The 26,469-nt window shown below is 37.4% G+C and overlaps 1 protein-coding gene across 1 annotated transcript in view; it reads left to right on the forward strand.

Annotated features, from left to right (window-relative positions):
• kif11 (kinesin family member 11) overlaps positions 1-15,405 on the forward strand; it is a 28,503-nt gene extending 13,098 nt beyond the window's left edge. Inside the window, exons 10-22 of the mRNA XM_008115338.3 lie at positions 180-268; positions 1,582-1,669; positions 1,838-2,026; positions 4,425-4,632; positions 4,785-4,957; positions 5,809-5,931; positions 6,163-6,321; positions 6,575-6,714; positions 7,752-8,031; positions 10,775-10,997; positions 11,136-11,263; positions 11,488-11,604; positions 14,264-15,405. Coding sequence (XP_008113545.1) covers positions 180-268; positions 1,582-1,669; positions 1,838-2,026; positions 4,425-4,632; positions 4,785-4,957; positions 5,809-5,931; positions 6,163-6,321; positions 6,575-6,714; positions 7,752-8,031; positions 10,775-10,997; positions 11,136-11,263; positions 11,488-11,604; positions 14,264-14,389 — 2,043 coding nt within the window. The 3' untranslated portion in view covers positions 14,390-15,405. The remainder of the gene's footprint in view (positions 1-179; positions 269-1,581; positions 1,670-1,837; positions 2,027-4,424; positions 4,633-4,784; positions 4,958-5,808; positions 5,932-6,162; positions 6,322-6,574; positions 6,715-7,751; positions 8,032-10,774; positions 10,998-11,135; positions 11,264-11,487; positions 11,605-14,263) is intronic.
• The last annotated feature ends 11,064 nt before the right edge of the window (positions 15,406-26,469 follow it).

The following is a 26,469-nucleotide window of genomic DNA, read 5'->3' on the forward strand; positions in this document are numbered from 1 at the left end:
TAAAATAATAAATGTAATAATAATAAATAGAGAAAAATAATAAATGTACTGTATATACTCGAGTATAAGCCAAACCAAATATAAGCTGGCCAGGACCCCCACTCAAGTATAAGCCGAAGGGAGCTTTTTCAGCAGTCACTCAATTGATATATCCAGATGCTCTATTGATATTTTAACAGGAGTATACAGAAGAGATTGAACGCTTAAAAAAGGATCTTATTGCAGCACGAGAGAAACATGGTGTCTATATTTCTCTGGAAAACTATGAGTGAGTATTTTGATACCCATAAAACGTGGCAGCTTATAGTAATTGTGGCATATCCCTAGACAAGGATCTTAATCTGAAGTACACCATTAAACCAAGTCTCAGGCCCTTTTACACTGCCATATAAAAGCCAGTCTATCTGCTTTGAACTGGCAGTGTTGATCCAGCCTCAGTTGAGTGAAGAAAACATGGTTGAGCAAATTTCATTGTTCTCCATCTCCACCAGCCAGCCTTTTCTGAAAAGGCTCGTGAATGAATGGCTAATTGAAGGGCACTAGTTGGTGGCATCCAAACAGGGGGATCTGAGCATCCCAACCACTTGGAAAGGAGAGGGAAAAGCACACCTTTTTGTATATATAATTTTGATTAAAATGCATATTTTCCAGAAATGGTAAAATATGAGGGGGAAAAATTAAGGAAATATTGAGAAAAGGGTGAGGGAAGGGGTTGGGAAGGGGGGGGATAGATGGAAGGGGATAATGAAAGAGGGGAAGGGGCTGTGGGTGGGGGGAATTTGTGCACGTCCAGTCATCTTTGTGGTTCATTTATTGTCTTTAAACTTGCTTCTCCGACTTTGCTCCACCTCTTCAGTCCAACAATGTATGGGGCAATTGTTTTTCTGGCTTGGTTGGACTAAATTATCATATTCCCTTTATTCTTTGATATATAGTCCTTGAAGAGTGTCCAAACTGTTGTTTGCTTGTGTTTACCTTGAAGTTTTTTTACTAGTTGAGTAAAAAAATTTTGATGATGATCCTGGGTTGCTGACTCCTTCCATCATGCTTCCCAAGGCAGTAAGGCTGTGATGAGGCCTCCTCACTTGCTATAATCATGCAATCAGGTGGCTTGAAGTAACAGGATTGGCACCAAAATTGTGAGGATTTCATAAAATTTTCCAAACAAATGTTTGGAAAGCTGTGGTCTACAGTCTAAATACCCAAAAGGCATCAGATCCCAGCTGATCTTGGAAGGTGGGTCAGCCCTGGCTTGATGGGAGCTCGCTAACAAATACCGAGTACCAACAGTTATATATCAGAGGAAGGACCTGATGGAACTGACTCTGAGTATCCCTTGCCTTAAAAAGCCCTCTAAAATTCATAGGGCCGCCATACATCAACAGGCAAGTTAAAGGCATATGCACACAAATTGTCTACAGATAAAGATTAAACAAACTTAATCATAATCTGGTAGAAACAAAATAGAAAATCTTATTGTAAAATAAGCTATTTATTTTTTTGCTTTGCTCTTAACAAACATTTGGTTGCTTTGAAGGGAACAAGTTAATTTATTCACTGTTCACTATGTGTGTTTTTAAGTGCTCTTCATGGGAAGCTGACAGCTCAGGAGGAACAAATTGCAGAATATGTGGATAAAATTGCTGCAATGGAAGAAAATCTGAAAAGGGTAAGTGAACTCAGTTAACTGTTTTCATCCTTTCCACAGCTTTTGAGAAAAGTAAAGAAAGTGTAGTATTACGTGTCATGATAAAATGTGTTTTTGATACCACTCTTAACTAATAGTGATACCAATTTTATAGTACATATTGACTCTTTTTGATTATTCTTAATATAGGTCACCGAGTTATTCACAGTTCAAAAAGATCAAATGGAAAGGTGTCAAGCAGACCTACAGGTCAGAGAAAAGGAACTGGAGGACACACAGAAGCACTTGGAAGTAACCAAAGTTCGTCTTTTTGAAGAAGAGTATGTGGCATCCAATTTGGAGACTACAGAAGAAAAGCTTCATGGCACCGCTACCAAGGTTGTGCATTTTATCTCCCTAGATTTTCCCCAGCATTAGCATGGTTAATATGCGTCCAGTACCTGGACTATAACTTACGCTAATATGAGGCCATTAATATGATCCGTTTATGTGAGGGTAACACAAGCCAACAAAATCAAACTTTTTGTAATCATCAGAAATGAGAGTAAGCACTGTTTAAATTAATTTTATGCTGATTTCAAATATGTATTTTCCCCATCACGTCAACTTTTAAAAATATGACGAATGGTACATTACAGCCAACTACTGTAAAGTCTGTACAATTTGCATCAAGTATTTTGCCAACAAGTATTTTTCATCAGATATAATTGTAGGTCATTTTATAGAGTTTTTTGTGCTGAATTCAGATCTGTGTTTATTTTTTTCTCTATCACATGTTGTTTTTGCGATGAGGCTAATCTAATAATTAATGCATTTACACACTGATATCAATAGAATCTAATTAACCACAAGCCAACAAGTATTTTTCATCAGATATAATTTTAGGTCATTCTCATAGAGTTTTTTGCACTAAATTCAGATCTGTGTGTTTTTTTTTTTTTTGTAATGTGTAGTTTTTGCGATGAGGCTAATCAAATAACTAATGCAATCGAATCTAATTGATATCAGTGCATAGGGAGATTAGGCAAGCCCCCACCCTGGTAGCATTCAGGGAGAGTTTGAAAACTTGGCTCTTCACACAGGCCTTTGGATAAGGATTGCACATGTCTATGATAAACCTTGTATCTGTGACCATTTCCTCATCGATTGCACTTTTCTTGCTTTGTTAATTTGATATAGCCACAGGGTCTATTCCCATCCTAAGTTGCTCTCTTACGAATCTACAGCACTTTATCAGCTACCTCGTGTTTATAAAATTCATACGGTGCACTTTACTCAGTCCATTTTTTAATAACTTTTCTGTGTTTCAATCATGTTTTATTAAGTTTGATATTTTATCTTTATATGTTAATGTTTAAATTTTATAACTGCACATGTCTTCTTCATTTGATGTGTTTTACATTGTTGTTGTTTTTATCTGGGCTTGACCCCGTGTAAGCCGCCCCGAGTCCCTTCGGGGAGATGGAGGTGGGGTATAAAAATAAAGTTATTATTATTATTATTATTATTATTATTATTATTATTATTATTATTGCATTAATTATTCAATTAGCCTCATCGCAAGAATTACATATGATAGAGAAAAAATAAACACAAATCTGAATTCAGCACAGAAAACTATAAAAATGACCTAAAATTATATCTGATGAAAAACACTTGTAACCTTGTATAATTTGGGTCTTCTTAAGAGAGAGAGGGCATCCTATGAAAGGGAACCTGTGCCATCCATCTTGTGGAGGCAATGCTTAGAAAGCCCTCTGAGTGACATTTTGTGCTCTCAGTTGTTTTGCATGAAATTTACCCATACACAGGCAATATTGACATTAACCCTAAATTATGATTTGATGCAACATGGTTTTAGGCAATTCCTAGTCCAGCCAATTTAAACCTTGGAGTGAAAAATACATTAGCCCAAGGGGCTTTGTTATTACAGATGTTCTTTCGTGCAATCATGATCTAGCTTTGCATAAGATCAGAATACCATGACTCCTTTATGTCTATTTTATTTTTGTGTTGGTGTTTAGGTCTAGAGAGCCAGGTTTTTGATGCCATGCATAGCAGCAAAAGGCCAAATTTAAATTCAAGTCAGACTAAGTAGTTAATAGGAAATTGCTGAAAGCTCAGGTGCCCAAGCAGTTGATGTCTCTTAGTTATGAAGCTGACATTTTCGTGTTTTCCATAAATGTAAAGCATTTATGCATCAGAGGGCATGTGGAGCAAATTCCTGCTCTATCCTGACCCTACACCCATGGAACGGACACTACGTTAATGTCCATGCTTTGAGCTGCTCAAATAGAGGGGTCCTATGCAATCAGGGCCCTGTATTGTGTGGATGCAACCGCTAGATATAACCAGCTGATCATAGACAGGTATTGCTCTTTAAACATCTGTGCTCAATGTGGAAAGGTTATAAATAAGACTAATCGATGTCTGCAGTGTTGGCAGGACCTGCAGAGTAGACTCTTTTTGCCTTTGATACATGGCAAGAAATGTGTGATTAGGATGACTGGTACTTTAGGTTCTTTGTTTCATGGAACTGAAATAAAACATCCCCTTGCAAAAGGCTATTCAACTGAAAAACTGGAAGTCTCTTTTCCAAGAAGAGAAGTCTTAGCTCACTCCTAAATTATTTAAGTTTCTGGTATCAACAAAAATCTAACCCTTCCATCATTTAGAATTGTTCCTCCTATGTTCAGATTGAATGTGGTTTCAATGATCTTCTTTTTGGTAGTCTGATTCATGCTAACTGACAAGTGGCATTATCTTTTTGTTTTAGTTACTTAGTACAGTTGAAGAGACTACCAAAGATGTGTCCGGTCTGCATGCAAAACTAGATCGCAAAAAAGCTGTTGAGCAAAATAATGCAGAAGCCCAAAAGACATTTAGAGAGCACATGAATGCTCTCTTTGGGGAAATGCAGAACTCTGTTAAGGAGAACTATTGCAAACAGCGGCAGATTCTAGACTCTTATGCCTTTTCAGTTGGTAAGTGCTTCTGATTAACTGCATGTGCAATAATTTTTAAAAGCCCTTTTTGTGAAAGTAGATCTAGAGTAAGCATGAGATTCTTAAGGCATGTGTGTTGCCTGGTGAAAAGAAACTCAATTAAACAATAGTGCTCATCTTTGTCATGACAGGTGATCTTCTGTCTACCAGCTCCTCGGCTTTTGGAGTTACTGCCGCAACTATAGATGCAGCATTCAACTCCGTAAAAGAAATGGTTTCTTCTGAAGTTTCCCTAACTTCTGAAGCACTACTCAAGCAGGAATCACTGACATCTCAGAATAGAAAAGTCTTGCAAAAAGTGATTGTAAGTATAAGGACTATAGGCATTCAAATGACTGAATAATTTTTTTGACTAGGAAACTACCTGAAATATAACAGCTGCTGACATTCCTAAATGGCGCTGAAGGACCTATATATGTTCAAATGAAACTGTGCCCGACAACTAGGCTGGAGCTGGTGTAGCCTTGTTAATTTGGTAAAAGGACAAACTCCTCAGACTCATTTCACTGTTCAGAATAAGCGAAGACAACAAAAACAAAATCCAAATAAAGGCCATCTACCTCAGGTTTTCAGGAAAGGTAGTTAAGTGACATCAGAGCATGGAAAAGTTACCATTTTCACTACAATGCCCAGAATTCAGCATGGTTTCTGGGAGCCGTAGCTCCAAAAGTAGTTTTTGATGCAAGTATGATTCCTCAGTTTCTGTAACTTGTAGATTACAAATGGCAAATAAACTTCAGTCTGTGGTTAGATCTACACTGCCATATAATCTAGTTCAAAGCAGATGATCTGATTTTATATAGCAGTGTAGATCCTGCCTGAGTTTATCCAGATTTCCTAGATATTGCTACTTAGTATGCCAGGTTTTCAAAGAACAGCCTTCTTCAATAGTCAGACCAACATCTGTATCCTTCCTAAGGATTGAGGAGTCTGAATTTTTTTGCAGGAGAGAAAGGGGCAGCTTTATAAGTTTTAGGCTTTGTATTTACATAATCATATTTCAGTATTCAAATTAAGTATAGTAGGTGGGCTGGTGATTATCTTTAAATGTTACTTATTCAAATAACTAATGGCTCCCAATTCTACCTGAAAGAAGCATCTTAATTCAAAGGTAGAAAATCCAACTGATCTTTCAATCAGTTCTCTTGCTTCTAGGAAGAGCATGCATCTGGACTGGACCGAGCACTCAGTAGTCTGTCGCCCATAGTGAAACTTGTATTGAATTTAAATTCTGAACTCCAGAATAACTTAAAGAAACACACATCCCTGGCTGAAAAGGTAACTTTAAAAAGCTTTTGTCCATGTGTCTTAATTATTTTACCCCAGTGAGCGCGATGATATTTTAAAAATATGTCCCACAAAATGTGATCAAATGTCTCATTTGGTTTCATGAGATGTTACCACCTCTAATACACAACAGACTTGTGGTAGCTTTTAAAAAGCCATCAAAATATCATTGTACTTCCAAATGTATGCCTTTTTCTATGATGTCTTTTTCCCAATTTTTAGATGACATGCTATAAAGAAGAAATGGCTGCCTTCTTCCAAGGCCATTCTCTTGCTTTGAGTAAACTGCAGGAAGACACTTCCAGAATGTTTTCTCAGCTTCAGCAAGATTATGAGCACTTGGAGAAACAGATGGAGATAACCAAACTGGCACAAAAAAAGGTATGTCCTCTTTTCAGAGCACAGCAAGGAATATACCAGGTGAAGTGAAATATAAATGGTGCTGATGGGTTAATGACATGACACTTTGTAGTACACTGGTGAGGAGTACTGAATATATTGCTCTGCAACTCCTTTAAAGTCAGCTTTAAACAGTATGGGCCACAGATTGCCCACTTTATGATCAAAGTTGTTAACTTTGCTAATTTTTGCTGATTTATTTGAAATCTATTTATGTTTTTTACATTCACACTAGGGTACAGCCCAGCTGATTGTTTCTTTAAAAGACCAATTGAATTTGCTTGAGCAAGAGACTCAGTTGAATCTGAACGATGCTCTAGAGAAAGGTGGAAGACTCAAGCAGAATATAGCCACTACACAAGACAATATAACTGTGTAAGGAAACTCTTCAACTTGCTTCTCTTTTAAACATCTTTCAAACTTCCTGCAGATTTTACCCTGTGTAATAATCTATATCTGCTTAGACAAGTTGCCAGGGGTTTTTTGAATGTTTGAGACTTCAGCTCAAAAAATGTTGACATCCTGATATATATGAATGCAACGTTTAGTTATCCTTGGTCCATTTGTTTATTTTACATATTTTGTTTTAGTCTTGCATCCATTTGCTGTGATTTATATGAAATTCAAAATGAATTAGAATTGGGGGGGGGGGGTGATAATCATTTTTTAAAAATAAAGTCAAGTTTACTTCCATACTATTGTAAAATGGTAGAAGTACTCTGACAGTGGCATATTTTTGCAGCCATGAACTCAGGCATTCTATTTAAAATACTTTAACAATGCTTTAACTTGGCAATAATTAACAACAAAAACTACCTTAAAAAGTGTGTGTGTGGATATAGATATTAAGCTAGTTTGCAACAAAGACATAGAAACAGAAAAATATTAAATCTGATATTCCTCCTTTGAAACTAATGCTGAAGTGGCAGCACCAAAACAAAGTGACAGTAACCCACTTTATAAAGCTGCAATCTTGTACATTTACTGGGGAGCTCACTCCACTGAATGTAATGGTATTTACGTCTTAATTGTAACTATTTGGATGATACTTCATTTGATAGGAGCTTTCTCCATATGATAAGGTGACCGAATGGATTTGCTTCCATTTGCTTTCGCTCTTTTGACGTCATTGCACTCAGGATGACTGCTTCTTCACTGTTGCATTGCAGCAGGTGCTCATAAGGGCCACATATCCTCCATTGCACTCCTTTGGAGATCTCTTCCTTTAGTTATGTTCTCTGTTTCATGTGTGAATTTTCAAAACATAATGCATTGAAATATATATTTACTCGCAGAGATTAATATCGTAAATTGTAGGAAAGGTTTACACCTGCGTGTCAAAGGGGGTGGGTGGTCTAAACCAGATGTCTCTTAGCTAAATACTTAGGTCTAATCTGTTACTAAATACCTAGGCAAACTACAGGACTTGCCACGTCTACATCATCCCAGCACAGTATATTGACCCTGCCATTGGATGACTTTTCTCAAGAGATCAGGCAGTCCAGCTCTGAAAACATTAAGATACTGTTGCAGTCAACTAGTCATTGTGAAGACTTTGGTAAGAGTCTGGAATGTATGTGCCAAGAAACAGAAAGCTGGGGTGAAACTGCAACATCAAAAATAACTTGTGTAGCTGATCAACAGTGTGCGTTTCTCAGCAGCCAGAAGGAACACCTACAAAGTATTTACAAGGTAAATCTGACACATGCACTACTTGGAATTTAATCTGTAGACTAGATATAGGTAGCTCATGGCTCTTCAGGTGGCATTGAACTACATTTACTATCATTTCTAGCTAGTATAACACTATATAACAAAATCTGAAAAAAATTCTGTTTCTGGTTTGAAAGTGTTATTTCTTGTTTCATAGTGTGGTACTTGCTTTGAAAGTAGTTGTTAAACTTCATTTTAACAAACTATGTTGAATTGTTCAAGACTTGATGTGGTATTTATTGAAAAACTAAAGCAAAATGTGCTGCAGGATGTCCCACAAAAGTTTTTGCAGTTTAATAAACCTTTTCCATGTTTTTGTGATAGAACCAATTAGGAAATGACATTTATAACCCAGAAACAAAAATCGTGTTACAATGGTGTAAATGGTTTCTAGCTGTGTTGTGCCTTGCCTTGAGGAGAAGCGGGTAAAAAGTTGTTGTTGTTGTTATTATTTATTAATTAGAGCCAGATACTGCTTTTGACTTCTGTGGCTTGGTTTCCTTTTATGATGTACTAAGAATGGGCTTGCCTTACCATTCAATTATATGCTTGCACCACAAATTTTGTCTTTTTAAAAATCATTTTTACTAATTACACAGTAAACAAATCTATGAGTAAACAGTAACAGTACATATCGATATAAACACATACAGTAGAGTCTCACTTATCCAACACTCGCTTATCCAACGTTCTGGATTATCCAACGCATTTTTTGTAGTCAATGTTTTCAATATGTTGTGATGTTTTGGTGCTAAATTCATAAATACAGTAATTACTACATAGCATTACTGCGTATTGAACTACTTTTTCTGCCAAATTTGTTGTCTAACATGATGTTTTGGTGCTTCATTTGTAAAATCATAACCTAAATTGATGTTTAATAGGCTTTTCCTTAATGCCTCCTTATTATCCAACATATTCGCTTATCCAACATTCTGCCGGCCCGTTTATGTTGGATAAGTGAGACTCTACTGTATATAGTAAAGCAGGAGTGATATTCTTCCAAAACCTTCAACTTAGTCTTCTCAGTTCTCATCACATCTTCTTTGTCTGTTCATATTATTCTTAGCCTCAGCTACCTGAATTAGTTATAAAATGAGCACATATTCTATATCTAAAAGTCATATATTCTGCGGTATTATTTCCTTATATACCACAAATCTTGGAAGGTAGTTTTCAGTTATGTTGTTTGATTAGCTCACTGGGTTTCCAGTATTCTTTTCTTGTATTTTTATGGTTGTAAAGACTTATTATTATTATGTTTAATTATACCATGCTTTTTCTCCCCATAAGGAGACTCAAAGCCATTTATATTAAAAACATTTCAATACAATTCAAAATCTACAAATATATAAATATTAAAAGAGAATTAAATATCATTGGTATTAAAACAATTCGACTAAAATCAATAAATTCATATTCAAACTAAAAACCACAGCAACCCTTAACAATCATAAAATCAATCTTCTTTAAAAGCCTGTCTGCATAAAAAGGTTTTAGCTTGCTTATTTCTTGTGTAGTAAATATTTTGACAACTCCTGTTAATGGAAGGGTATCCAATGGTAAGGTGGAATGGTTTTTGCTACTCTCTTCCTTTTACTCTAACTGTTAATCCAGTTTACCTTTCCCTACATCCACTTTCACTCAGTATCTCATACTGCTTACAGTTTAACAGAGAAACTGAAAAGCAATGGTTAGATTTTTTTTTTCCATGTCAGGAGTGACTTAAGAAACTGCAAGTCGCTTCTGATGTGAAAGAATTGGCTCTCTGCAAGGATGTTGCCCAGGGGACACCCAGATGTTTGATTTTTACCATTCTATGGGAGGCATGGGGAGCTGGAGCTGACAGAGGGGGAGCTCACCCTCCTCGGAATCGAACCACCAACCTGTTGGTCAGCAGTCCAGCCGGCATAAGGGTTTAACCCATTGCACCACTGGGGGCTTCAATACCTGTCAGATGAAGTGAGGTGAAGGAGGTACTCATATAATACCTGCTACTCATGGAAATAATTGAGTTTCTGAGTTAAGGGCTCAGAAACTAGGCTTATAAGCTTGAGCACTGGACATATACAGTGCTACTTATAGTTATACATTTTGCTTTCTAAAGTGTATTCTTGGCCTTTAAAAACCTCATTCGTTGTTTCTGTTTGACTTTCAAGTTGTTTTCAGTATATGGTTATTCTAAAGCAAAGTTATCACAGAGTTTTCTTGGCAAGTTTGAGGCAGAGGGAGTGTGACTTGCCCAAGGTCTCCAGAGTTCTAGGCCCCTTCCACACTGCCATACAATCCAGATTATCTGCCTTGAGCTGGATTATATGAGACTACACTACCATATAATCCATTATTTCAAATCAGATAATCTGATTTTATATGGCAGTGTAGAAGGGGCCATAGTTCAACACTCAAACCAATACTTCATGCTTTATAAAGCTATTTTTGTGAACCTTGTACTTCAAAGAAGGCGCCGTGATTGAGCATATTTGCTATGTCCCCTAAACTGGCTATACATCCCTAATCATGCAAGTATAGTAAGATGGACCCTGCACATATGTCTTCCCCTAATGAGCTGTTTCTGTTTCTTACAAACATTAAGTCTTCTTCCAAAAATAATAAAAGCTCATAACTGGTTGGATGGGATCCTAGACTTCCTGTTTCAGGCAACCAAACAAACACTTGCCAGGAATACCCATCTGGTTTCTTAAGATGTTTCTATTGATTTTAGAATCTGGATGACAACTGCAGTGCATCAGTTGCTAAGATCACAGATCATGTTGGCCGGCAAAAAGATACTCAAGAGACTGTCCTCAAGGGACTCCTTGACAAGATGCCAAACGATAAGAACGTACTTATGACACAGAAAGAGATGCTCCTTGAGAAATCAAAACATGGCTTGATCCGAGTTAATGGATTTGTGGGAGAAGAACTCAAAGTAGACATTCCAACAGGTATTATTTGCCAGGGAGCAGTGGACCGTTCAGATGTGGGGATAGGGGTGAACCACTTGACATTGAAATGGAATTTTTACTCTAAGGAACTGTTGGTTTTGATTTCACTTAAATGGCTTGGATTTTCTTTTCCCCAAGGAACCACCCCACAGAGGAAAGATTACCGTTATCCTGTGACAGTTGTGAAATCAGAACCCCGTGATGTCTTGCTTGGAAAATTAAGGCAAAAGCAGCTGGAGCTCGGAGCTGCTGAGATCTTGGATCAGGTAGTTGGGCAACCAAAAGGGGAGGAAAGGGGGGCTGACCCTGATTTTTTTTTTCCAAAAATGGGACAATAGAGACATGACATAGATACAAAGTGTACAAATAGAAATGAAGTAGTCAAAAATTACGAAACAATTCTTGGGTGTGTGTAATGCTCTTGTAATATTCTGTTGGTCACAAATATAGCTTATAGATGAGGCTTATATATCTGTTTTGGGTTCCCTAGAATTCCTTGATGGAGGAAGAAGAGATAAGAGAGACCAATGAGAGCCTGGCCTGTGAAAATTTCTTCTTTGATACCAGTCTCTGTATTCAAACAAGCAATGGTGTGCCCTTCTTCCAGGTGATTTCTAAATGTTCTATATTTTTGGTGGAAACAGAAAATACTAGGCTACGAAGTAACTATTTTGTTAGGACTACCTAAAATAGATTTTCAGTATATAATGGGAATTGGCTGAATCATGACCTGTTAGAATGACAACCCATCAGGGTATAGATTATGACCTATTAGGATATTTTGTAGATATTTTGTAGCTATTTGATGCTTTCAACAAGCAATGATACAACAGACTTCTTTTAAAAAGAACTAATTTGTTTACTGATAACTTCATTAATTTAAAGATATAGGCACATTTCTTTGTCAGGTTAAAAATTTCAAAACATTTAGAGAGTTTGTACCTTAAACTTATTAACTTTAACAGTTTCTTCATAAACTATATTGCTTTATACAGCTCTCTTTAATAACAGTGTACTTTCAAAGAAATCACAAGCCTCAACAGTTTTAGCTTCTAACACTGCCTCTGCACTCTAACAGACTTCTATACTCAAGCTGACTCAAGGCTCAACACTGACTTCTAACAGGCTCAAGGCTCAATTGATATCTGTCATCCTTTTAAAATCGAACATTCTAAACCATCACTGAGTCAGTCACATGATTTGCAGTCCTTTCCACTGCTTTAGGTATATAGAGATAAGGAAATAAGGATATAAAAGGACACATATCAAAACAGACAAACATCCAATAGGGGAGGCTTGAGAAGGCTGCTTCCTCCCAACAGTATACAAATACACATACAGTAAAAGATTGTGGTTGAGGACATGAAAGTGTGGTCCGTGTGCCACATGTGCTGTCTACAGATTTCCCATCCCCAATAATTTGGGAGGAGGAAGTTTTTTTGTCTTAGGCTGGATCTCATGTCCCTGCATGGGGAGCTGAAGGAGCCTTTGGCTGAAACTTCCAGATAATCCAGTTTCAAGAGTGCAGATTAACTGCATTAAACTGGGGTTACACAGCAGTGTAGACTTATATAATCCAGTTAACCTTCATTCTGAGTGTAGATATCTCTTTAGAGTGTCCAACTACAACTAGTAGGTATTCTGAGGCCACTTTCCCCAGATATTGGGACCTAGTGCCTGCGTTGGACTCTGAGCAGTTAATACAGTGGGCCTTACTTCTGAGGAGACATGCCTTGAATCCTACAATAGAAAAGATGTCTTTTCAGGAAGATGTACAATTAGAATGCTTTTCATTCTCAAAACTGGAACTGTCACCAAATTATATCTTTAAAGCGATCATACTTCCTAACTGAAATTTGAATTTTGGAAGAATCACTTAACAAAAATCCACAGATGACATAAGCATGAGAGACTTTAGACAAGGTCATATTGAATATGGTATTTGGAAGTGCACAGTTCAAGGATTTGGGACATACAGTTGTAGAAAAAGGTTTCTACATTTTCCAGATGAAAATAGACATCTGAATGTCTACTAAAACTGCAGAAGCCGTCATGTAGGCTTTGTAAGAGTTTCTAGTGTCCTGTATTTCAATGTCTCTGTTTGTAATTAAGACGTTTCTCAGGTTAAATTCATGTAATCTAGGTTTGGTGCAGAGTACCTCAAGTTGTATCAATGGCACTCTCACGTTTTTAAACCTTTGACATATTTTTTCTTTACAAAATGACTTCATTCTTTCCTTCTTTCAAATGCAAACATAGATAGCTTTATAGTCCACCGGGTGGTGGAAAAGCAACTGTTTTTAGCCAATAAAATGCTATCAGCTGAATCAGTGACAATGACCACCCACTAACACAACGAGCAGGAGCTAAATGCTGTACTTCACTTTGACTTCAAATATTATTTTTCCACAAGGATACTCAAAACTGACCTGAATACATACCCACATACATTACCATCATGCAGACAGAAAATACCAATCTTGGGCTTCTGTCCCATACCATCCAACAGTGGCATGGTACAGAAGGCTAATTTCTTGACAAACCCCTTTTGCCTGTTTGGGGCATTGCTGCACTTCCCTTGCCCAACCTTCCAGTATTTCCAGAGGATTGGAGTGCCCTTTGGAAAGACATGACATTTAGCAAATGGACATCTGCAAGGGAATAGAAAGGAAATCTGAAGGTTGCCATCCTCCCCATTGTATTGACAGGTGCCTCTATTATGTGAAAAAGCTAAGAGAGACTCCAGTTAGATAGTCCTGGCTTGTACCTGCAAAAGAAGAGTGCAGAAGAATCAATTGTATTACTAATTATGTATTACAATCTAATTGTAATATTGTTGGAGAAGAATTATTTTTTGCATTAGTACCCTACATGGAAAATCTCCTTGCAAATAGAAACTCAACACAGTTGGGAAATAATGTTTCCCCTAGTGTGCTAGTTTTCTGGGAGGTGTTGACAAAGGAAAGTGTTCAAACATTGAAATCAATCTATGTTATTATTGAAAGCCGTATTTTCTGATGCCATAGTCTACTAAAAAATGTGTGTTTCCATAGATACAGATGACAAAACTGTGATCCTTTTAGATTTTGAGTGTTTTAACTGTAATCACATATTTGTATAGTTTGAGAGACAGTGGAACTATCTGTAGGGGTATAGTGATGTACTTCGCAGAATTGTGACATTTCCAGAAACTGGATCTGGTAGAGAATATTTTCAGCACTGTTTAAAGTAAAATAATGGTCACCGGTGCTTTTTAAATTTTGCAGCGTAAAAAGAATGGCAAAAAGGATAAAGAGAACAAATTGACTGTCTTCCTGGATAAAACAAAGGAAGAAGATGCAACGGATACGTCATTTTCAAAGTCAAAATATACCTTAAGAATCCAGAATTAAGATGTGCAACCTTTATGCTTCGCCTAATCTCCAGTCCTGCATAGTGTATCACTTGGAACCGTCTATATTGGTGTAGTTTTGGTGTCATAGTTTGCCTGTATTTTGTATTTAGCAGAATTTAAAATTTTCATACTTAAATTTTAAATTTTCATACTTAAATTTTAATTTTTTATACTTAAATAAAAAAAAAACCTTGCAATTTTTCCCTATGAGGAACAGGTGGCAGAAGATTTCACATGTGCCTTTTGTTAAATGAGAACTATAACATGATGTTCCATGTCTTCCTATCCTTTTACACAGAATAATTGTGTCAAAGCATCTTACAAAGCAGATGTTCATGATCTGTGGCCCTCCAGATGTTAATCACCCTTGTCTGTGCTGGGTACAGCTGACAATAGCTGGAATACCTATATCATTTGGACTGTCACATATACCCCACCTGCTTAAAAACAGTCCTATGATCCTTTTTAAAGAAAATGTATTTTGTATGTATTATTTTTTGCCAGACTCAACTTCATAGGATGAATGACATATTACACTATATAACAACATTTGAAAAAAAAATTTGTTCCTGCTTTGAAAGTGTTATTTACTGTTTAATTGTGTGGTACATTCTTTGAAAGTATTTGTTATATTTTGTTTTTGTGGCTGCTACAAACTATATTGAATTGGTTGAGACCCAAGGATATATTCACTGAAAAAGTATAGCAAAATGTGCTACAGGATGTCTCGCAAAAACAAAGTTTTTGTAGTTTAATAAACTTTTTCCATGTTTTTATGATAGAACCAATTAGGAAATGACATGTATAACCCAGGAAGAAAAATCATGTTACATAGTGCGACTTTTGGATTGCATACAGTCCCCTGGTGCAATCAATATCTCAACATCCGTTTTTTTTTTTTTTTAACTATTTAAGGCATTTCTAATACCTTCTAGGAACCATGGCTTTCCCTCCCCCCAAACTGTTTAAGGTTGTGAGGCTTCCCCCCCCCTTCAAAAAAAACTTTGGAAGTTATTTCTTGTGCGGGTCTTTTTTCAGAGTTTTAATTTTGTCATGGGGATAGGCTCACTTTTTAGGCCTAAGTAGGGAAGTTTCACATCCCTGGCATGATTCTAGTTATAAGACCTTCTCTTTTACAGATCTCTGGGTATTTTCTAACTTCATACCTACAGTTGTCATTCATCACCAGTAAGTGCAGGTGTATTATCAATTTCTGGTTGATCTAGCCAAACCCCCATCTTTAAAGAAGGATTGAAGGAAAGCAGAAGATATTTAGCTAACCTTTCATTTCAAGGGTCAGGTTACTTAACAGCCCAAAACTTTATATTGGACTTTGAGGAATGAGGTTCAACAATTGGACCCATAAAACAAATCAGGATATTTGCCTTCTGTAAAAGAGTTGTGTGGATCTTAGGTTCTTAGATTTCTACAAAGTTCTATGAGTTAATACAATGTTCTGCAGACTTGATCTTTTTTAAGTGATTCTGTTCCAGAAGGACGTTTCAAACAATCCAAACTACAATTTCTCACTATCTATTAATTGTCAAAGGGAACCAGGTTCTATGGTAAAAGGAAATTTGTAGGATAGTTAAGGGCAGGCTCTCCACATAGGGAATGTATTGCTAAAGATCAATTATGTGTATTATGTGTATTTCATGTCTATAGGCATTAATCCCATTAGGGATTAATTTGTCAAAAAAACTGAACTAGAACAATGGCTTATTGATTACATTATGATGTTAACAGGTGATGCAGAAGCATCACCTAAAGTAATGTTTCCCAACCCGTGAGACATGCGGGAGGGTTTTTTCTTGGTGTCTTCCTGGGGTTATTTGGGGTGCTAATTCAGAAAATTGCATTAGATAAACCACATGAGCTCTAGATTATTACATATGGTTTTCTGTGGTGAGCAGATGGTGACTACTGGATGGCGTATGTTCTGTATCAGAAACTAGAGCTGATGTAGTCTATCCAATGCAATTTTCTGAATCAGCACCCCAAATAACCAAACCAAATCTAAAGTTGACCAAAAACTGATTCGTAACCCTTTTGATACTAATGTTGGAGAGTGGTCCCTGGTCAAAGTGATCCCTGGTCAAAAAAAGGTTGGGAATCATTGACCTAAAGCAAAGTTAGCACACATCATTTTGGCTGCCTGAAGCAGTCTGACAGAGCTGCTGTTTTACCCATGTCTGAATAATCAACTGGCATTTGTTGGAAACTAAGTAGTTCTTGTGGCCATTATAAGTCTATCTTGAACAGCACTAGGTAAATGCAAAGAGGATCTTTGAACTGTATTTGCATAGAAGTAAACATTTTTATCTTGCATTGTGTATGCATACACTTTTGAAAACTCATTAGAAGCAAAAGATTTTTATATCTTGAGCAAATCATAAGTAATGAAATAGAATATATACTTGGGTAGCTCGGGTAGTCTGCCCTTTGCAAAAGGAAGTTCTAGTTCATCTGGTCAAAGGAGGCGCTGCTCTTAACAACTTTATACAAACCTAAGAATGATAAATCTATCTGAGCTGCTTCCTTCATAAATCGAAGGAAGTTGTGAAAGCTTCATTTTAGAAAAAAAGTAATACTTCCCTGGGCTAAGGAACACAAGAAGCATATGCTGTTCATGATGAAAGTGCTGCTTTAAGAAATCCAAGGACTGGATTCCAAAATGATGTTCTATCTTCATAGAATCTGGGTCCATAAGGAAGCTGAAATAATTTCACACATATTTAGATCTGCACTTATTCTGGATAGTTACAGAGGAAGTTATAATTTTAACTCATGAGTAACTTCTTTGTGATTGATCTTGAGACTAACCATATCAAAAACTTCAAAAGACTCAATACCATAAAGTTTGAAGTCAGAACATGAAGTAAAACAAAGTAACCTCTTTAAAGGAACATAAGCAATAAACAAGATCTTAGCTAACTTTTGGAGAAATCAATTTATAACATTTTTGCGCAAACAAATATGGAATCTTAATTTTAAGTTAATCTTTCCTACAGTATAGCAGGTTTTGTTCCTATTCAGCCACAAAATACTCCACTCTGACTTCTCTGGAATGGGATAACCAGGTTCTGCTGCTTGAAGAAGGTGGAAGGATCTCCAACTCACCAGATGTTTTCCTTTTCTGAGAAGACTGGATTTGATACCAGGATTGTGCAATATTCGACTCAATAGCCTTCAAAATCAGCTAATAATGAGGAGCAAAGGATTAATCATCTATCAACAGCTCAAAAGCCATACCTTCTTTGTCCCTGCTTTGTGTGATGGATCCCTGTCAAAAGATGGGAAACCAAAATATCTGGATGGCTGAAGATTCTCTATTTGTTATTCAACACACTACAGATTTTAATTGGCTTTACATATGGACGTGCAACTCAGGAAAATGTGATAACTTGCTAGACTCAGTTTCAACGGTAACCTTTAGCATCATTGGAGGTTCTGTCAAAGAAATTTCCTTTCATGTATAAATTATCCATTCTTTTTACTAGTTAGGCTAAGGTTTGGGCTAATTCAATTTTTCATACAATATTTCAAATGCAGTTGGCTAAAAACAGCTTTTATAGTACAAGTTTTTGCATGAAAGCCAGTAATCCACAATTGGATATTGCCGAAAAGTATTTTAAAGCAGAAGTATTGCAGTAGAAGTAAAAGTATCCCCTTGAATGTACTGCAACCTTTAGATATAACTAAGGACACCAATTTAATTCGAAAGCTGTGGGCATGTTTATGTGTGTACATGCATGTCCCTGGTATTACAACTCATGAAAAATAAAATACCCATCAGTAATTTCCCTAGTAGCACTTACAGATACAGTCTGGCCTGCTGTTTTTTGGTTATTTTTCTTGGTACTGACATGTTTTCTGAACCAGCTTAATAAATCTTGTCTCCTCACCAACAGTGGCCATGTGATGAGTATGACCAACTAATCTAATAATACCATGTCGTCAATGCCATCTGCTTTCTGAATATCAGCAACCACTCAAAACTTCCATGCATTTTTATTTATTCGTTTTCTAACGGAATAAAACAGCTTGGTGGAGTCAGGTTATGTCGCCAAGCAATATGTCGCCTGATGTTGACTTGGTCGCTCTACGTATTTCCTCACTTTTTGCTATTGGTCCATTTATATCGATTAAATATTATTATTGCCTGATTGCCATAATGTGTAAATATCTCCGTATGTCAAGAAGGCAGCCAAATGATACTAGGTAAGAGAAGATCCCTGAGCACAGCATACTAGGTGTTGTCAGGCAACTGATCTGCACTCCGTTCATAAGTTTTCAATATTTTCCTTAACACTGATCCGTTGCCTTGTTTTGCTCTGTGTTACAACAATGACGGATATACGCAGGGGTATAGGTTCATGAGCACACTTGGGAACCAGCTATAAGTGGAGCAGAATTTAGACTTGCATTATTACTATACGACTTTGGCTTCTACTACAACACAACTGCAAAACAATTCCAACGTGCAGAATACTATTTTACACCAGCTATTGTTTCTCCATGTTTACAATATTTCACCTCCATATAACAACAATGAAATTGAGACTTAGTCATATGTATCAGTGTTATATGTATAAGGAAAACATTATTTCTTACATTTGGTGAAAACCCCTGGATTTCCATCTCATGACAACTCTGATAATGTGCCACCAAGGCCACATTTTCCCCATTAATCAGCAGTGTAACCATAGCCCTCTAGATGGTTTTTTTGACTGCACCAAATGACATTGCTAATATTATGTAGTGGCACATACTGCGATAACTCATGTCATGCGCTTTGTCATCCTCCCGTACCAAGCCGTATATAATCCTTAGTTGTTTTTTCTGCTAATGATACTCGTAAGTTATACATTGTTCCCTCCCTACTGCTTTCCACTCCCTCACTGCTTTGCTTTTTTCTGAGCTGTTGCGCATGTGCAAAAGGTGCCAGTTTCCCTTTTGCGCATGCACCCTCCCTCTCGGTGTCCAGCCGGGCCACTCTGGATGCCGATGAGAGGGAGGCGCATATGCAAAAGGGGAGAAAGGCCACCTAACTATTAATATAATGTGTAAATATTGAAATAAATATAGTACCCCTACTTCGCCGATTTTCACTTATTGTGGGTGGTCCTGGAACGTAACCCCTGCAATAAGTGAGGGAACACTTGTTCATAAATTTGACAAAACCAATTATTATGAAACCAGCACATGCAGACAAAACCATGGGACCAATAATGTCAGTGTAACTGGGTAATGACAGCTCTGACGGGAGGTCATGCACATTAGAAGGCTCATAAAGTAAATTAGCCTAGAGTTTTATCCTTGTGGGTATACAGTACATGTAAACTGGGATTATAACAAATGTTTTGGGATTATAACTAATCCCTGGGTATATTTAGGGTGACTGACTTTCAGCCATGAATTTAAGGGAGATTTAGTAGCCACAAAGTTTGCATGTTTTTAGCAGCATGGCATCACTCCAGCAAATATTCATGGAATAGATAATATTAAAGAAAACAATTAACATTATGTAATATACAGGTTGCAATGTAGAATAAAAAATTACAAATATGCATGCTTCCCCGGGGAGTGTAGACATGGAATTAACCTTTTACACCACAGTTTGGTCTTGTATGCAGTCCTATACATCCTGCACCTCTTTTACCTGAGAATAAGAGCTATTGACCTCACTGAGGCTGGATCTACACTGATATATTCCAGGATCTGATCCCAGATTATCTGGCAGTGTAGACTCATAATTCAGTTCAAAGCAGATAATCTGAGATCAGATTCTGGGATATAGGGCAGTGCAATCTTTATTATGGTCCACGACCAGCACAAAGTGGGGCACAAACACCCTGAGAAGGGGAAACACAGTTCCCTAGCAAAGCAGTTATAAAAGAACAGACTAGGAAACAGTTTGAAATCACAGTTTAAAAACACAGATTAATGTAGCAGGGATGGAACCGAGAGGGGGGAAGACTGATAGGAGGGATCAAAGCACTGGGGAGGGGCACTAAAGGGGACGGGAGGGGCGCATTACAAGTCTAGTAGCATTTCAGAATATCAAAGTTGCTCTAGCTACATTTCCGACTGGTTATTGTCTTGCGGGATCGATAATCATCCATCATCCATTGCAGCACAAAACTTAGCAACACTATAAGTTATTGTAGTGCTGGAATCTGAAAGCAACAGGGTGGAGTAATATTTTTCAGTGCGCCCTGGATATTTTAGAAGCCGTGGTGTAATGAGAATAGTTCTAAGGTCTCTGTAGAATGTGCATTGAAGGAGCACGTGCTCAGTTGTTTCTATGTGTCCGGACTCATGGGGGCATAATCTCTCCTTGAAGGGGGTCTTCAGATACCTTCTCTCTAATACAGCCGATGGGAGGGCATGGCATCTTGCAAGGGTAAAAGCCCTTTAGTGTTTAGGCACCTTCAGGTTTGTTAGATAAGCCATGGAGGCAGTGAGGTATCTATTAGCTTCACTAGTGATAAAGGCTGGGGCACAGGGTAAGTACGATTGGCGCTCTATGTCCAGGATTTGTTGCTTAATGAGATTCTTGGCTTGGTCTCATCCCATGCTTCGCAATTGTTCTTGGGAGAAACCTAGTGTTGCGATCTTTCCTGCCACTGTTTTAGTCCATATTACAGAATCCTGATGCATTTATAGTCTTGGGAGGTGACTTCAATGCATGGATGGGCCCAGATGACTCCTCTGTCTATAAGCAGCAGAACCTTCCATCTCCAACCCATGAGGATGACAGATCTCCCCCTTTCTGCCGGTCCAAAGATTAAAAAAAATTGAATTTTGCAGGCCTGTGTATAGTCAAAACAACTTATAGGCTAAATTTCTACATCTTAAATGGGGTGCTGAAAGGTGATTACCCAGCCGAATTCACCTTCCTTTCAGGTGAAAAAAAGAGTGCTATGGATTATAGGGCAGTGTAGCTCCAACCTGGGAATCACTTCTTACCCTGGAGTTAAAGAAAGGTTATTATATGTAAGAAATCAGTTAATGTGTGTGTGTCAACTGCAAAATAAGATGCATGAAGCTGATTGAGCCATGTCTAGAGAGCTGGTTAAGCCTGGGATTTTTTTTAATATACTGTTGCATTTTTATTCAGGTTTGAGCTAAGCAGGTGCTTAGAGATTTTGAAGAGAGATAAACACATTTTGAAGTGTGCTCTTGCTTCATGGCCTGCTGAAGAAATTTATCCACATGGACAAAGGAAAGACTATTTTAGATCTTTCATGAAAGGACATTGTGTAAGTTGGTGCAACTGATCACATTGTACATATGTTGTTCTGGATTTAAGGAGAATAAATTACTTGTTCTTTATTGTTCACCTGCATGGCACATATCTTTTTTCTCTGGCAAGGCAGTGAATGGACTACACATTTTGATTTTTTTTCATTACGTCACAAAAGGTGTAGTATTTTAAGACTGCAAGCCCTATTCAGTTTAAGAGGATATTGGACCGTATGCCTAAACTTCTACACATTTAATTCTGAAGTGCAGAGTCCCATTGAAACGAATGGTCTAGCACCAGAACTCAACTGTATCCTTCTTTGCCCTCCCATTCATTTCAACTTCCATACCAAAGATTGTGGTTTGCTTTGCTGTTGGTGTTCTTCAGAATACATCAGTGTGGCACTATACGTAGGGATGGGACCAGAGAAGGAGGAGAAGCAATTGCAATGTGTGTTTTTAAATGCTGATTTACCCGAATATTAAAGTGTATTTTGCTCGCTTTATTTCCTGCACTCCGCTTCTGGAGCCTTGGTGGGCTAACAAGCAAAAAGCAAATAATAATCCACATGATTTTACAACCTTTTTGGTCATGACTGAATTGTATTGACTTTGTCATGCATTCTTATTATATATTGCTTTGAAATAACATAACTAGAATCTCAATCCCAATTTTTCAATGCTACGGAATGCTGAAATTTGTAATTTCGGGAGGCACTAGCACGCTTGGGCAGAGAAAGGTAAGTTCTCTTCTACACTGCCATATAAAATCCAGATTATCTGCTTGGAACTGGATTATGTGGCAGTGTAGACTCATATAATCTGGCTCAAAGCAGATAATGTGGATTATCTGCTTTGATAATCTGGATTATATGACAGTGTAGAAGGGGCCTAAGGCGCTTGTAAAACATAACTTACATGATTCAATTGCATTGACCATGGCAGTGAAATTTGTTTCAAACTCCATTAATTCTACAGTGTAGATGTACTCTCCCAGTCCCCGTTGTTACATATACTATATTGTGTGGTTGACCTTTAGTTTTACACAGATCAAAAAAACCTGGAAAAAATCTCAACATTTGGCTAATAAATTCTTTTGTTTTAAGGATTAACTCAGAAAAAGCAGATCCCATCTAGATGATGCAGGGGTTAAATTTCCATTCCTTGGTTAATGCAAAACCCAATCTTATTAATAATAGGTTTACAGGGCACCTTTTTATATGACATTATCCACAGTTTATGTTGACAATTGATTTTCCTTGTTGGACAATTAAATTTATTACCTGCCGTTTGATGAAGATAATTAAACTGACTTTATACAGGGTTGCTATCATAAATGTTGATTGAGGCTGTGAAAAGTTTGCATAAAACTGGGGCAAGACTGGAAATGCAGAAACTGATAGCTGCTTTCATTGCGTTTAATGGTCTCTGGGCTTCTTTTTTTTTTGCCCTGACCCTGATTTTGCAGGTTTTTATAGTGCCTTTTAAAACTTGAGAGATGGTGGAGCTTCTTTTTCTTCTTGGGGGATAATCATTTAATTTAAATTAAACCAGCCTGCGAGTTTTCTCTCCTGTACAAAGTGTATCAAGGTAAGAAAGAAATGATGTGTTTATCTAGCCAAAACAATGAAGTGTATTTATTTGCTTCATGGATCATTTTTCAACTCAATATATTTTTGTGGGATCTCTGTTGTACGCAACAGGCTTGTAGCGTAGCTTATGAAATGAATCCGCTTCCAGTGTAATTGAATGCTATTGTATATGGGGCTGGCAAACTCTTCAGAAATGTTGTTGGCTGAATGTTACATGTTTTTGCTTATTAAACACCAATTCTGATTGTGTTCTATTCTGAGACATCTCTTCATGAGATTAATGCACAGAGTAGGAAATAACACATGCTTTTCTCAAGTAAAACAATACTGTTGGTCTTAAAAATTGACATGATCAGGGTTGCTGACCTTCCTTTTGCCAGAATATCAAAATCATATTTTCAGGTAACTAAGGCTGGGTCTACACTGCTCTATATTTCATGATCTGATCCCAGATTATCTTCTTTGAATTGGATTAAATGAGTATAAACTGCCAGATTATCTGGCATTGGATCCTGGGATCAGATCTAGAGAGAGGCTAAATCTATACTGCCATATAATCCAGATGCTCAAAGAGATAATCCACATTATCTGCTGTGAACTGGGGGCCCATCTACACTGCCATATAAAATCCAGATTATCTGCTTTGAACTGGATTATATGGCAGCGTAGACATGTTCTGACCCTGGACTAGCTATTTATTTGGAAGGTGCCTATGGAACAGATTGCTATACATTTGAATTAAAAACAACAATTTGTTAAATAAGAAATCTCAAACGTCCTCTCCTTTTGACTTTACTGCCAGTCTTTGTGAGGGGAGAAAGTCTTTGAAACATAACCACAGTTCTGACAGGATGATACTTTAATATGACCTCAATTGGATCTTATTCTGTTATATCTCTGACTTGGCTTTACTTTGTGTCTTTACTTTTATATAGCTTTCATTTAACTTGTATAGCTTCGATTTGACTAGCTTCGACAAGATGATGGTTCTATTTTTAGGATCTTCCAACCTTCCTTATTCGCTACCATTCAATTACCAAACTGGCTGATTCTTCAATGAACCAGGAGGTTCTTGGCTGAGGCTTCATCCCTGAGAAGAGTCTTAAAGGAACAGGGCGAGGGAGGTTTCAAATACATCTAGACTAACCCCACAAGCTATACATAATGTAGTATTTCCCTCTAACTAAATAGAGGCTTAACAGGAGTAAGAAATTGAGAAATCTTGCACAGGCTTTTCCTTAATCCCTCCTTATGATCCAACATTTTCGCTTATCCAACGTTCTGCCAGCCCATTTATGTTGGATAAGCGAGACTCTACTATAGTTCTTCTACTCCAGAAATTTTGTTTTTGTGGCTGCCACAAACTATGTTGAATCGTTCTAGACTTGATGAGGTATTCATTGAAAATCTATAGCAAAATGTGCTGCAGGATGTCCCACAAAAACAAAGTATGTGCAATTTAATAATTTTTTCCCATGTTTTTATGACATAACCCATTAGGAAATGACATTTATAACCCAGGAAGAATATAATTAATACATTATATTATTAATTTATTCATTCTTGGTTTTTTATTATTAAAAATTAAAAAAACAGATAAAAGAAAATCTAGAAATTGAAAGAAACTCTAGAATTCATAGTCAGTGGTCTATCTGAGGAAAAGAGGCTCTGAAAGAGCAGTGGGAAGGAATGAAGGAGTCTCAAAGTGGCAGCAAGCTGGCCTTAAACAAATTCAGCCATGCAAACAGCGTCACTCATTTTTTGAATCTAGGGCAGAAGGACACAACTCAAAATTGCTGTTGGGCTGACAAACCCTCTCAGCCCTCCCATTAAACAGCAGGACAGGCACTGGCTTTCCTGTTGTTTGGCGGAGGAAAGGATATTTGGCAAACCAAGCCGCAAAATGATGGGGAATGGAAACCATGGGGGATGCGGGTTGTGCATATTGGGGAAGGTGTGAAGTTCAAACGTCAATTTCCAGGGAAAATCAGGCTGCCAATTTAAACTGCGGCATTTCGGGTAGCTCAGCAGCTCGTTCGCTCTCTATTATTGGATGCCTCACATCCAGTAAAAATTCTCATATTTCTCAACATGTATGTGCAAAGGGAGCGAAATCCCTGGAGGGCAATCCTTTCAAAATTTACTGTTCAGGAGCTAAATCTAGGGTGGGGTATGGATGGGATCCTGCAGAAACTGGTCTAACAAACATGTCAGAGATCTGGGAAATCTGAGTCAGATATTTAAACTAAACTAAAGGTTGGAAAAATACTACACAGCATAATCATATGTCAGAGTGGAGAACATGAGGTCTGCATCTTTCATAGTCAGAAGCTTTGGCCATTTTGTGGGAGCCTGCTGGACCCAAAAAAATCCCAGTGAAACCAGAAAAATTCTCCTCTTGAAATCTTCCAGGACGGTGATTTTCTTTTAAATCAGATATATCCCTTTCTCCGCACCATCTCATATCCCAAAATTGAGTGTCTACAAAACCATCATTTCATTTTATATTTCTTGAATGTGGTGGGATCCACCTTGGATCCCAGACAATGGAGATTGGCCCCTCTGCTTCTGATCATGTCTATCTTTGCTCTACATTGACAAGACCTATCCACTAAACAAAAACTACGGGCTTAGCTTTCACTTCAGAAACAAAGCAGGTTCCGTTTTCAAGCGTATCTATCTCAAAATTCTCAGTCAGCAGGCATCTAGAGACAGACCTCTTCCAAAGGTAAGAACCCTGCTTTTGGTTTCTCTTAAACAAACAAAATAGGCCAGAAAATGTTGGAATCTTGTCTCTGTACAAATTCTTGGAAATAAGCAGTTTGACTTTTTTATCTGATGCATAATTGTCTGTCTCAAGGTTGAAGGAGTGAAATTACACTTGCAGCGCCATGTATACAATTGCACAACTTTGCCATCAAACACCAAGGGTTATGTGGCACACTCGATGAATAACTTGCAAGATTCACACTATGCAGCTTTGTTGAAGGAATTTTTTTAATGATATAAGTCTATAAAGTGTGTTGCTTAGGTTTTTTAAATTAATAACTCCCACAGTTTGATTAAGGGAGGAACTGTTATTAACTTTTTGTACAAGGCAACAACCCTCTAATCTATCAGTATTGATTTTCTTTCCTTCTGATATCATAGAATCATAGAGTTGGAAGAGACCTCGTGGGCCATCCAGTCCAACCCCCTGCCAAGAAGCAGGAAAATCACATTCAAAGCACCTTCAACA

This window comes from Anolis carolinensis, chromosome 3, assembly GCF_035594765.1.
Source record: "Anolis carolinensis isolate JA03-04 chromosome 3, rAnoCar3.1.pri, whole genome shotgun sequence".
Classification (NCBI taxonomy): Eukaryota; Metazoa; Chordata; class Lepidosauria; order Squamata; family Dactyloidae; genus Anolis; species Anolis carolinensis.